Source organism: Piliocolobus tephrosceles, chromosome 3 (assembly GCF_002776525.5).
Source record: "Piliocolobus tephrosceles isolate RC106 chromosome 3, ASM277652v3, whole genome shotgun sequence".
In the NCBI taxonomy this organism is placed as follows: domain Eukaryota; kingdom Metazoa; phylum Chordata; class Mammalia; order Primates; family Cercopithecidae; genus Piliocolobus; species Piliocolobus tephrosceles.
Window position 1 is genome coordinate 100,571,695 of NC_045436.1, and position 14,611 is coordinate 100,586,305.

At 37.6% G+C, this 14,611-nt stretch overlaps 1 protein-coding gene across 1 annotated transcript in view; it reads right to left on the bottom strand.

The window, feature by feature from the left end:
• Positions 1-5,734: 5,734 nt before the first annotated feature.
• The window catches only part of NDNF (neuron derived neurotrophic factor), a 36,515-nt gene continuing 27,638 nt past the window's right edge, over positions 5,735-14,611 (bottom strand). The window contains exons 3-4 of the mRNA XM_023220066.2: positions 9,863-9,987; positions 5,735-7,774 (exon numbers count right to left, since the gene is read on the bottom strand). Coding sequence (XP_023075834.1) covers positions 6,381-7,774; positions 9,863-9,987 — 1,519 coding nt within the window. The 3' untranslated portion in view covers positions 5,735-6,380. The remainder of the gene's footprint in view (positions 7,775-9,862; positions 9,988-14,611) is intronic.

A 14,611-nucleotide genomic window follows, 5' to 3' on the forward strand; every position in this document is an offset into this window, starting at 1 on the left:
GGCACTCAGTATGTGCTTAAAGGTTGTTAGTTTCCCTGCTTCTCCAAAAAGGAATCTAGGAGATCATCACCCTTCTCATTTTACAAATGAGAAAGCTCAAGTCCACAGAAGTTTAAGAAAATGCCCAAAGTCCCACTTCTGCACTTTTTCCTCTGCTATCCTCTTATTAGCTTGCTTAACTTCAATAGAGAAGAGAAAACTCAGTGGAATCAAAAAGAATTCTTTTCCTCTTTTTAATATAGGTAAGCCACCAAGAGACTTTTAAAGTAGGAGTGAGTTTTATGAAAGGTAATAAGTAGTCTAAGAACTGTTTTAAATCCTCAGAGATATTAAAAACAGAAGTTCCGTTCTTCCCAGATTTCCATAGCAGAAAGTCAGTATTCTGTATGCTTTGGCACCAAAAAACTCCAGAACTGAGTATTTATCTGCACATTTTAACTCGGGCCTCCTGGAATGCTTGCCCATGGAATTGGCAAAGGAACTGGCATTCAGTATTTAGAGCAGCCAAGTTTGCTCAGTCCACAGCTGTATTTGAAGCACAGCTCTCTGCCATTAGTCAATGGAACTTGCACAAAATTCAATTTAGATGTAAATGTTGTGATTCTTACCCTGCTTTCATATCTCTTTCATCTTTTCCCATACCTGAAGATCACCCCAGGACAACCCAACAGAACTTGGGATCCTGTGCATAATAGAAGGCAAAATTCCGCAATCTGTAATTTATAGCTTGACCTCTTTATTTGAAGAATGACAAGCTTTATTCAGCAGGAATGAGATATTCAATATTACTCTTTTAAAATAGCCATAAAATAGAAATAGAGTCTGCTATTTCTTTAAAAATGTTTTTAAAGTTATATTTTACCATAATAAAACTGGTTGAATTTTGATTATTTAAAACATATATGTATGCTTATTTGTCTCTCTCACTTAAAGTTCTTACCATATCCAGAAGAGCTGGAAACATCAAATGTTGCTAAAACTAGTGTAGCTACTGTGATACATGAAAATTCAAACATTGGAAATGGGCCATATTTGTGACTAGATCAGTTGCTCTTACCAAATTGCTCATGTAGCAATCTATGTCTACCGTTATAACTATGACATTGGTTAAGCCACAATCTTGTTACTTCAGCCATATGGACCCACAGAGCACAAACCAGGTCGGACAAATGCAGATGCCTATGAGACATTTACCAGTGGTTCTTGAGTGTGACATGCTTCTTCCAAAAACTGTTTGTTGGTCTGGCAATGTGGAAATTATCAGGCCTGTATGATGAAAGGAACTAATATATTAATCCTATTTAAATAGGTCTGAGTTCATTTTATAGGAAAGGATGAGAACGAACAGTCAGACTTCTATGTCTGCAATGTATTCATATACTTGGTTCTGTTTATTATAAACAAATTTTCTCAGAAACACACTACTGTCAGAGTTATATGGGCATTTTGGGGTTTTCAGTCTATCTTGAAATAACTATTGGTGTTATTCTGTTATATCTTATTTACAAAAGTTGAAAGGATTATCCTAAAAGGTAATTATAGACCAGAAATGAATATTTGTTTATTTGCAAGTCATGGCATTTGATTGGGTATTAATCTTGACAGGTGTTTACAAGAAAAGAGAGACACAAACAACATTTTGAAGTTGCACCTAAAAACTGACCAGTTTCAGACAGTAATACTACTACACTCAAAAAAACAAAATAACACATCCATCACACCCCCTCGTTGTAAGAGTTACTTTTTTCGAGACTGTTCTGTCTGGATCTCATCACCCATAACCAGTACTGATCTGCTCTGACCTCTCCATTTTATACCTCTGTTTCAATTCAAAACATTATGCCCAGTTCTGAAGAGGCTTGGGGCCTGGCTATACCCTGGGAGGTTGCTTGATTGTGTTCCTGGCTCAACGTCTAGACGACATTTCTAACAAGTTCCAGGGAAACCTTACACTGCCTTGCAAGTTCTCCTCTGTAGCAAAAGGGATGATAGATTACATTCTGGTACTTGATTCTTATTTCTGTTTTTTAATGGATCTTTTACTAGGAATCAATGTCCTTCCCTGCATTGCCCTCCTCCCCGCTATACTGTGGGATAGCCAATCTCACCCTCTCTTTTTTGGGATCTAAATAATGACAGTGTAAGATGAAACTGTGCCTAAGACCTTGAGCTTATTCAATCTTGAGCTAATGGTTTTTCCGTAATGAAGATCTACAGCCTTTTATTTCTGTTACACTTAGAGTGAATATTTACAAACATCTTTGAAAGAGTTCTAAGGGTCTCCATCTGGAAAGGCATTTTAAAAGACTTTATTTCTCTACTTTGATGACTGTTTCTCAAAGGTCAGGAATGGGGAATGTAAAGAGAAATGAAGGAAATCTTGCCCAGATGCATGATCAGCCACTCCTGGGAAATGAAAATGTCCATCAGTGAGATGCAATTCTGACAGAGAGGATGGTGATCCAGGTACAATGCTCCAGCATAAGGTTACATGAAGGACAGAATGGAAACATTAATAAAATCAAATTACACTGGATCTCTTGCTTCTCTTGACTTCTTAGATCTCTCAGAGAAAGAAATGAGATAAAATTATACTTCTCTCCACACCCCACTTCTCTCCCTGTTCTCCTTTCTCCTACTTCCCACTTTCAAAACAACAAAGGCCCAAATCCCCAAAGACTGTCTATTTTTCTGGCTAAAACTCTCTGGGGAAACACAATTGTGAGTGCACCTTGGTGCTTCCCAGGTCATTTGGCTGACTACATATAAAGACCAGCTAAAGTCTGGCGGTGGTCACTCTACTTGGTCATAGGGAGAGGGCCAGAAAGTAGGTTCCCAGCCTATTGTATCTCTGTCACACTATATCAGAGTGGGGGAAGGAAGTGGCTGGAGATGCTCCAGATGACATTGTCCTCCAAGTTAGATGCTTGTTTTTGTGTTGTTTTGAAGCTAGCCAGTGAATAGAGACAAAGTAGTATAGTCTGGCTGAGTTGTCCCATGCTTTCTATAGTGAAGAAGTGCTTAAGATGAAGTCCTGAGTGAACATTAAACTGTGAGTAAGGCAGTCTGGATTCTAGTCTTAATTGGGCCTCAATTTCCTCATCTGTAAAATGAGATGATATAACTAGATCATCTCTAGAAGGGATCGGTAAAATATTGGAAAGGATACTAGATTGGTTTCAGCTACAACGGATTCCTTGAATATATACAAAAGTGTGGGTGTGTGCGTGCATGCACACATGTGTGGTTTCATTCAGAGTCAAACCATTAAGAATCATTAAGCCTTTTTCAAACTCTGAAGTTCATCTTTGTCATTTTGTCTCTTCATCATATCAAAATCATAATCTTTCAAATGTGTTCTGAGTAATGAAAATAAGTGCTTTTCAGCACTAATCCTTAAATGCATGTTTAAACATTTAATCTAGAACTTGATTATAAAGTAATTTAACAAAGAAAATAATCTGTTATAATTGTCATAGATTTTTTATTAGTTTTAGATTTTAAAAAACAGGGCTTATAATTAAAACAATTGACTAATTATTTCAGAGCCTCAAGGTTGTATGTGCATGCAAACCTAGATTAGAAATACTTTGTGTCTCTAAAAATAACAAAATGACCATAAAATTTTTTTCTTACAAGTTTGAAATGGTCGATTATGGGTAACACATACATTCCTAAGGAAATCTGAAATGGTCTTGAAGAATAAGTTTCTTTGAAATGGTAAGTAACACAAAAAGTGTACTTCTTTTTTTTTGGAAAATGATTCACAAATAACCCCTTTAAACCAAGAATTGGTGATTTATATTCTGGTCAGGATTTTGGAGTCTGGGCAATGCCATTACTCAGCTGTTTTGACTATGAGAACTCTTACAAATTTATTCTGACTTCTATGATCTTTAATCTCTTTTCTACACCTGAAAAATAAAAGATTGTAAACCAAATGTCCTCAAAGATTCTTCCCCCCCCAATGACACATGACTATACTTGGGACTCTAAATGCCCTGCTGTCAACAGAGCTATCCTGAAGCTCACTGAACACAAGGTGGTGCTTTCATATGAGCTTCTTTCTAGTTCTTTTGTTAATTAAGAACAAGTTTTTGTTTTTTGTCCCCAGTTTAGCCAAATGCTCCTGAAATAGAAATGCATTAGTAAATAAGAGAGCTTCATTTTTAATAGGTTTTCCCCTTTCTTTAGGAGTGATAGAAGTTTCACAATGTGTATTTCATTTTCCTAATAATTTCAAAAAGGCAAATTTCACTGGGGCCATGAAATAATTCTTAGATTTATCCAGACTATGTAGAAACCACCATCACAGCTGGCTAAAAAGCAAAAGCTTGGTTAAATTGACTTGGCCTGGTTCCCAGGGTTTCCCAGGCAATAAGCAATATCTGAAAGTTAAGTCTGTCACCTTCAGAAGCTGCAACAACTCTTTGATTCACTGTAGTCCCATTTAACACATTGTTATGTAATAATATATATATGTGAGTAATATGAGAAAGCTGATTTTTCTTCAATGGCAGCACATTCATAACTTAGGATACAGCATCTCTGGGATGCTGTCAATTTTAAAGTCTCTCCTTCCAAGTTGGTTGGTTACATAACCATGGGGGTACTGTTCCTTATCTGTTAAAAAATTCAGGTGTCATTACTGTTGGGTACAGATGTGGTCACTTTTGTTTAGATATCTTAACACTGAGGAGTTGGATGATAACGTTTTTAGGAACTATCTTTTCCTAAGGCAAGCAGAGCACATTTTATAAGGACCACTACGCACACTACCTTGGTCATAGCCATCTATACTCCACAGGAATGTTGCTGTTGAATGCCCGCCATATGAACGGCAGGGTCAGCATGCAGGGGGCAGTAGAGGTAAAGGGATTATACCTGTCCACACTTGTAGTCACAGTACTTTAGAATCATAGAATTCCACCGAAGACACCTCTTACAATAGAAAGTATCTAACAATGTCATCTCATCTAAATCTATCACCACCTAATGTTACAGATGGGAAAGGGAGATGATGGGAGGTAACAGATTTTCTTAAAGTCATATTGCTTTAGGTGATGGTAAATTCCAGACTTTTCTGATTCCTAGACCAATGTTCTCATAACCCCTCATGATTCATGTATAGAACCTGTGGAGAATGAAGTTATCTAAAAGTGCCCTTTGTGCACAGTCTCTGATAAAATATTTCTATTATGATTTGCCTAAATTGTCTCTTACACTCGAAATTACTTTTGAAAAATCAAAGTTAAAAGTAGCAGACCATTAGTGTTATAAAACAACAGCTTTCCTAGTTTTCTTCTTACTAATGAAGGTCCTGATTGGTGTTTGTTAAGTTGTGGCAGCTAGAGGTTAAAGTAATTATTTAACTATTCTGCTAACATTCAAACAGATGGAAAATACTTGAAATATCTCAATTTTGTACTTAAAATAAATGCTTATAATGTGATTGTTTTAGGTTATTAAGGACAATTTGTTGAATACTTATCGAGTCAGTGTTTGGTTTGTCCTATTCTTTTAAAACAAGTCTACTGTAGCTCTCTCAACTCTCCTAACAGCTGGCTCCTATTCAACGTCAAAAATACAAATTTTAATAACTATTTCTAATGACATAGTAACTTAGAGAGATGGGGCATCCCTTTTTAGTTACTAAAAATGGGTCTGTTTTGGTGTCAAACTACAGAAGGTGCAGTTTTGAGGACAGATTAGAAATTGAATACACCAAGGTAGCTGCTTGGGAAAACGAACAGTATATAATCTAATATCTTTAATTTTATGTACATGAATATAATGTATGTCAACTTTGTACATGAGATACATATAGTATTTAAACACTTTACTCAACAAACAAGAATTTACAATAGCAATATAACTGACTAGAGGGCTATTCACTTAATAATACTTAGAATAGATCTGTAATAGGAAAAGAATTTAATAGTTTACAATCATAGAAACACTGACATTTAAAACAAGAATTTATAAAATAATTTATATATATCCTAGCATCTATAGAGAGGAATGATTTGCATTTGTGGGTGTGTGCAATGAATGGCATATTTTAAATTTGTAGGTAATAAAATAATTTAGAAGCAGTTCATGCAGTGGTCAAAGCAAGGAATGGCAAGTTCCTTTAAGAAGTCCTCTATCTTTGACACCAACCAGCATAAGACACACACTAGGTACCATGGGGCACGCTAGAGCAAGTCTCCTTCAAGAGTTACTTATATAAACATCAATATACACACATTGATATCCTTCCTTCCATAGTACAAGTACAGGTCACAACTTCTCTCAGCTGTGGGAGTAGTCAGTTTATACTTAAAGTGATTTAATATCCCCCCTAGAGTTCTACATAATATATCTCTATAATAAGGTAACTAACAGAACTTTCTAGTTTTCACAACCTTACTCTGATACTTTACAGAGTGCCCCCCATGTCCTATGACATAAACATCCAGCAGGTAAGATTTGCCAGGCTGAAGACCTTTAATTGTTTCTGTGGTCACTGCTTTCTGCAGGTTTTGACTGTGGAAATATTTACAGAGGACCTTTTCTGACTTCTTCCTTATATCTGGTCCTAGGCATTGGTTTTGCTCTCTTCTCTTCTGGTCTTCATTGTAGTTATCATCCACTTCCTTTTTGTAGATGCAAAACTTGTTCCTTTCCTGAGTGCCTAGCCAAGCCACGGTGGCCGAGGAACAGGTACGGAGCTTGTCAAAGGCTTTGATTCTTGTGTCTTCAGGAAGAGAGGGAAATGACTGCTTAGTAGGCCGTGTGGTAGCTAGTATTTTCAACATAGATGCTCCTTTCTTGTTTCCTTTCAGTCGAATGAGGTATTTTGCTTTAGGTTTTCCTCTAAGCTGAAACTGCTGAATGCCTTCCACATTCTGAGACAGAAGAAGTTTCCCATCTCTTCTCACTTGGATTTGGACAGCATCCAGACAAGAGTGAATAAAGAAGGTGACTTTTTGGTGAGAAGACACTGGAGCAAACCGTAGAAACTTTGCTCCCTTCCTTTTAACAAATACATCTGTTACCTTCCCATCTTTTAGCTCAACTGTCTTCTGTTTGGCTTCTTCCTTGGTCCTGGCAAAGGTACCTACGTAAGCGGTGCTCATGTTGCTGTTGATGTTGACCACAAATACATCAAAGTAGTACTGCGTGTCGGGTTTCAGATCAGAGACGGTGAAGATGTTCTTGTTTCCTATGCAGATTTTCTGAATGTCAACCTTGGGCCTGGAGTAGACATGACGCCCCAGTTTTGGAGAAGGCTTTGCTTGGAAACTACGTTCTTTACCTGAATTATCTGAAGGAAATCCAAAGTGGGCAAAGTCAAAGGGGCTGAAGTCTAGACCAGGTTTCGGTGCCATCATAAAAGCATCATCTGCACTCAGTTTTGCTTCTACTGCACAGAGACTTTTGAAATTGTGTTCTTTGTTGATGACTACGCAGTACTGAATGGGTTGTTTCAGCAAAGAGGCAGTGGGGCTTGGTTTCCAGGCCAAAGTGACCGTGGTGCGCCCCAGTGAGGTCACATCTACTCTGGGGTCATAGGGTAACTCAGGGTATGGCTGATCAGATTCTGGAGTTGTGGTGGCATATACTTTGAAATGTGTGTCTTTCTCTGTTGAAAGAAGATCCAACTGATATAAACCGGATGGGGAACTAGAAGATATAAAATACTCAACATCATTGCCTTTGTAGGAGAATAACTCAGTGCCTTCCTCATTAATGATCTGCTGCTTCTGCTGCTCAAGAGGTTCCAGATCACCTAGAAGACACATAAGAAGCACAGGCTACTGTCAGGGCATACACTGTGGCTTGCCAGCCTTAAGTTATCCTTTTATCTTATTTCTTCTCCATTATGAAAATAGTACATGTTCATAAGTAAAAATATTTATAAATGTATTCAAGATAATATTTATTTTGACCATTATACATCATGCTCTTATATATGTGTAAGGCTTTTCTGAATTTAAATTATTTCTTCAGAGCAGAATCCAATTAGTAAAAATTTCAGGTCAGAGACTATAAACTTTTGAGATATTATGAATCCTGACTGTCAATCTGCTTACCAAAAGAAATGTATCAGCTTGCATTTGGATGGCCAGTCATTTTGCTAATTTCACTACTGTTAGAAGGACTAGACAATCTGATTAAAATACAGAATATAAAGTACCAGTAAGAATGTTTGGCTGGGTGTCATGGCTCATGCCTGTTATCCTAGCACTTTGGGATGCTGAGGCTGTAAGATTACTTGAAGCTGAACCTGGACAACAAACAGAAACCCTGTCTCTACAAAAAATAAAGATACAAAAATTAGCTGGGCATAGTGGCACATGCTTGTAGTCCCAGCTACTTGGGAGGCTGAGACAGGAGGATTGCTTACGCCCTGGAGTTCAGGGCTGCCGTGAGCTATGATTGCACCACTATGCTCCAGCCTGGGCAACAGAGCAAGACCCTGTCTCAAAATAAAATAAAATAAGATAAAAATTTTAAAAAGAGTGTTTAAGGTTCAACGTATAGAACATACACCAATAACATAGGAATAGTGTTAAAACTAAACTAATTTTTCCATATTTTGTTACTGTAAGTAGCAGATATCACACACATACCAGTGTACAGATAAGCTTCCAGGGCTTGGTGAATGACTGGGTAGCTACAGTGAGAAGAAACCTTTCCCAGTTTATCACTGCAGGTTGAAAGTGAGCTATACAGAATTTCATATTCCTAAACACAGTCATCAAACAGATATGTTGACATCAAGATTTGGCCAGGTGCTGTGGCTCACACCATAATCAGCACTTTGGGAGGCCGAGGTGGGCGAATCGCTTGAGCTCAGGAGTTGAGACCGGCCTAGGTAACACAGTGAAACCCTGTCTTTACAAAAAAAAAATGAGCTGGGCATAGCGGCATGCACCTCTGGTCCCAGCTACTTGGGAGGCTGAGGCAGGAGAATTGCTTAAGCCCAGGAGATGGAGGTTGCAGTGAGCCGAGATTACACCACCGCACTCCTAAGCGACAGAGCGAGACCCTGTCCCAGAAAAACAGGCCCATCAAGATTCGTTTTCTGTATCTTGGTCCCTTGGTCCCTTTACTTCCCAAACACACTTCCATAATTTTCCTAATTGTGATGTTTGCTCCTCTTTGTAACTACTATAGCTAGCTATGTATATATGTGTGTGTGTATATATATAGATTATATATATGGTCTTTTGTAGGGCACCATTGTCAAGCCTTCACCTTTAACCTATGATGCCCTTAAAGAGCTTTCAGGGCGCCATACAGACTCTTCTCATTTCTCTCTTATCTTCTTATTTGCTCTCCATCATCTGTCTTCTTTAAATGCTTAGCCCACTCATCCTACTAACTTTGTTTTCATCTTGGCCTTTAACTGCTACTAAATGCCTCTCTGCTTCTCTGTCGCCATCTCTTATTCCCTGGAGATCAGAGGTTCTTAACTTTGGCTGTATATTAGAATCACCTGGAGGGCGGGGCTAACAATCCCAAAGTTTGGACCTCACCCCGTGGCAATTACATCAGCAGTTTTTAAAGCCTTATATGTGATTAGGATGTTTAGGCAAGATTGCAAACCACAGCCATAGAGGCTAGTCCAAACCTCTCCCCTTCTCCTCAAGCCATCAGTCCCCGTACCTGTCTCTCCTAACCTTTTGTCAGGATCAATGTCATCTGATGCCACCCTCCCAGATAAGATACTTCCCTTATCTCTGTCTCATACCTTCAGCTTCACCTGTGCACCCATGCTGCTTTTTCTTACTAACACACAGAAGTTTGTATGTTTCATAAGCCTTAAAACCATCCATTCAGAGGTCCAGGGGCAGATCTATCCGCTGCTTACCTGAGCCTTCCCCACTCGTGTCCTCCGGAAGCTCCTGAAGGCTCAGCTTCCACTCCAAAGGTGCGTCACAGGGCGTCACTGTGACTGATAATGGAGTATTGTCTTCTTCAACCACAAAGAAATACCTGTGGGAAAGTGGACCAGTTTAGACCGTGGTAACTCTTTCTAACATTTATAATCAAGACTTACCAGAGAAATAATTTGGTTTTAATTTTGTTTTCATTTTACAAATTTTATAAAATTTCCATAAAATGTCACTGTATTTTCTCTTAACAGAAAATAAACTTGGCTATTTGACACAAAAACATGACACGGCATTAACTGTGGAAGTCCAACAGCCTCAAGGATCTGCAACCAGATTTATCATCAACAAATACAGTGTGAAATAAAAGACATTGAACCCAAAGTATTTTGAGTTAAAAATCAACACTTACCTGTTGCCTGGTATTATTTAACACATGCCCTGCCATTGCAAAATGAATCACAACCAAGAAAATTTCCAGGTTTGATGCCCTAAGGTGCTATGCTTTCCATACATTTGGTGATAAATTTGTACATTACCTTGAGGGCACTCTGACATACTTGCAACTATTTCAAAAGATCATTTTCACAGCAACCTAGTCCTAAAATGTATGTTTGTCTCTGGCACTATAACGCTGTATTCACATTTTTACATTAGTGACTTTTATTCACAGCTTTACTATTTCATATCTTTTTATTTGTTTGTTTTGAGACAGGCTTGCACTGTCTCCCAGGAAGGAGTGCAGTGGCGTGGTCATAGCTCCCTGCAGCCTCAAACTCCTGGGCTCAAATGATCCTCCCACCTCAGTTTCCTGAGTAGCTGGGTCTACAGGCATGTGCCACCATATCTGGCTAATTTTTAAATTTTTTGTACAGATGGGAGTCTCACTATGGTGCTCTGGTCTCAAATTCTTGGCCTCCAGTGATCCTCCTGTCTCAGCCTCCCAAAGCACTGGGATTACAAGTATGAGGCGCCATGCCTGGCCCATTTCGTATCTTTTTGAATGGCATTATCTAATCACCATTTGAGAAATACTTTTAAAAAGTAAAGAGCACTGTGTCAGTCAGTAGAAAGACACATTCCTCTATCACAAGTTTTCTGTTGAATTAAATAAGTTAATGATTTTAAAACAAAGTTTAAAACATCAAATATTCTACTCTGTGCTTTCCCCTGAGCCTTTATTGTAATGCCTTAAAAAGAATAAAAATATTGCTTAACTACAGAAATACCATATATTCTTATTCCAAATGTCTTAACACAGTTTCATTTAATTATCTTTCAAAACCTATAATCTTGCCAATGAGGAAACAGTGGTTTCGGTTCTAGCAAGCCCAGAGTTACTCACTGATTCCATGCAGAGAGAAACAGGCTTTGCCTCCTGTCGACTGAACCTCCTGGATATCTCTTGCCTTCCTATTCTCTCCATAACCCTGACCAACACTGATCACCGAGCCTCCGACCATAGCCGTCTCCTCTGCTGGTTCCTTCTCACCTCCCTGAACTCTAATGTCGGGAGGGAACCACAGGACTGTGCTTGAACATCTCTTTTCTACCTATGCTCACTCCCTGTGCTACCTCATCCAGGCTCATACAATTGAGGAATTTTTCCCCAAAGCTAAAATCTAAAGCTCCGATAGGACTCTCTAAGCTGGAAATCACATAGTACATTTGCTGTTTTAGGAGATTCCTCTTGCTGCAGTTTTTGATTTGGAGTTGGTGAAAGTGGATGTATGGGAAACTACTCATTAATTCATCCAACAAACATTCCTTGAGAAGTCTTTGAGACTAAAGAAAAAGCATCCCTGAAGAAATGACTTTAAATGTGAGTTGGGGCAAAGGAGTTCTTTTCAGGCAGAGAAAACCACATCCCACAGATGGTAGGGTGGGTAGGGTTCAGAAACTAGAGAAGACCTTTGAGGTTTGAGCACAGAGAGTTAAATGGGTAGTGACAGGACAAGAGACAGGTGAGGTAGGCAGAAGCCCTGTCACTACAGAGGTTTGTGACTCATACTCACATTTAAAGTTATTTCTTCAGGGATGCTTTTTCCAGCTCACTCTGGATCAGGTCCTCGTATGTATTCTCAGAATGTCCTATACTTTTTACTTGCGGGCACTTATTGTTACTTGTGACTATATAATTGTATTATTATTTGATTAATGTCATTTTCCTCACAAGGGCCCTGTTAGGGTTCATTTATCACACCTTTGCATTCCTAGCAATTAGCACAGATTTTTGCATGTATGTACTTGATCAACATTTTAAAATATCTGAATTACTAAATGAGTAAATAAAACCTAAGAATCCTAACACCACACTTCTTGTTCTAGCCTGGTTCACGTACCTAGAGTCTGCTTCTATCTGAAGACATAGAATCTGAACTGAAATATAAGTACTTCCCCTCTCCACTGCCACCATTCCAAGATGCTTTTGGAGATGGAGAATGGCCAGGGGGCAGTGGGCAGACAAATAAAGTGAAGACCCTATAAATGCAAAAGCAACTTATTCATAATACAGTAAAGTTAAACCATCATCTAGACAAAATAGATGATTGAATTGTTTACTGTCTGGAAAGTTTAATGTACCATAAGCATTCCTGAACAGAGTGTTGGAAGGCTTAATTTTTAATGCAGTCTACTTTTTGTGAGTAGAATTTTGTCTCTTTGGCTAGATTGCATGGGGTTATTAACCACATAAACACAATTGAACCTATCTATATTACAAAGAAAAAGATACAACAATATAACCAGATTGGCATCATGTGAGTAAAAGAGTGTTCAAAACTTCTTGTTTGATTTTAGGTTTTATGTGAATAGCAGAGCTAACCCAACGCCACAGAAGAAAACAATGTCCAAGTTTGTCTATTACCTTCTGTTCTCATTTCACACAAGGAAGTAGTTTATTTCCCAAACTGTGTCTTAGTAACTTAAACATAGGTCATAGGTGACCATTTACAAATAAAACAATGCTTGCATTCCACAAGATAATCATTATGCATACAAAGCAGCAGGGAGTCCCTCTTAAGTCAACATTTTCATATGGAAGCACTTAGATTAGGAATAAATGATAATTTGAATATACTTAACAATTTGATGGTTGCACAATTCTACAGTTGCACAAAGCAACTGTACAAGAGAGTGACAATCAGAGATGACAGGACGAAATCTACATGTTCGAGATATTTACTGGCTAGCGAGGGACACAGAAACATAATAACTAAGGAAACACAGCCCCACATTATAGTGCCAAAGCTGAGGGGTAATCACACCATGAGCCATTTAGCCTTTGGAATTTATGTACAAACATAAGAATAATTAATGCATTTGTTGTCTTTTTAAGTTTACTGCTGTGAAACTTTATCTGGAATTTCTTTTATTATTTGGAATATCAACAACATCTATGTGTGCTTATCACTGCATATTTCACACCTAGAAATGAAGTTTCTACTTGTGGCTATAATTCTTTATTAGTATGAGTCCGCTTTTATGTTAACATTTTTTCATATTGTGGATACCAAGGGCCTCAATAACTATTGGTGGAAAAAAGATAAAAATAATGAATAAAAGAAAGAAATAAAAATAGAAAATGTTTTATAATGTCTCATAATAAAAAACATGGAGCTTTTCTTCAGAAGTGTAATCTCTAAAACAACTCTTAAAGGCAACTTATTTTTAAGAAACTGGAAGACTAAACAAGATGAACTATTTAATTAAGTGATTTGATTACATAATGTGGAATGCTGTATTTAAAGTATACTGAAAAGAAGGCAGTACACAAGAGCATTTGGGAAATGAAAGTAATTTCTACAGAAAATTTTTTATTTGATTTCACTCACGCGTAAATTTCAAAGGACAAAATAATATGAAAAGCCAAACGTGTTCGCAAGAACTCAGTTAACAGTTAAGAATAACTAGAAGTATGAGGACTGCTTTGTATGCCTTTTACTGTTTTCACAGACTCAATTTTAGTCAGGACCAAGACAGTAAGTTCCTTCAATATAATCATTTCCTTTTCTGCCTTTACTCTCATGAATGTCATTTAAAGATTCAAAATTATTTTATATGTTATTGACAAGTCAGTTACTAGTCTGATGTGGTCACGCAAACAAATAATTTCACTCGAGCAGTGCCAAAATGATATCCTAACAATAGTTTGCTCTAGTTAATGTATTTTGACTAACCAGATGGAGATACGACTGGGCCATTAAGTGTAAGGGGTTCAGACCACCACCTTCCATGATTACTGTTAATGAAAACTGAAAAGATGACTAATGATCTGATATACCTCAATCTCTAGAAAATGGGTTATTAATGTTCTGAGACAGTTTAATCCTTTGGCATGTCACTGTATCCCAGGTTAGAAGGAAAAACTGGTTTTGAAATATAATTATCCAAAGATTAACTGTGTGTTCTAAACTTATAAAGGGAGAAAAGAGTTTGAGCACTACAAAGTAGGTAATTTTAAATGTAATTAATTTATAACATATTATTTATATATTTTTTTAAAGGTCAAAATATTTAGAAACTTTATGTGAGCCCAATTTGTTGATGTTGGAGTAAAGGTAAATAAACAGTGTCAGTTTTTATGACTGTTTAGTTTGATTCTCTCAGAATCTGATAATATTTGTTGAAGAAATATTATACTCCTAAAACATAATGCATTAAGTGTGGTGTCTCACGCCTGTAATCCCAACACTTTGGGATGCTGAGGCAGGAAGATCACTTGAACT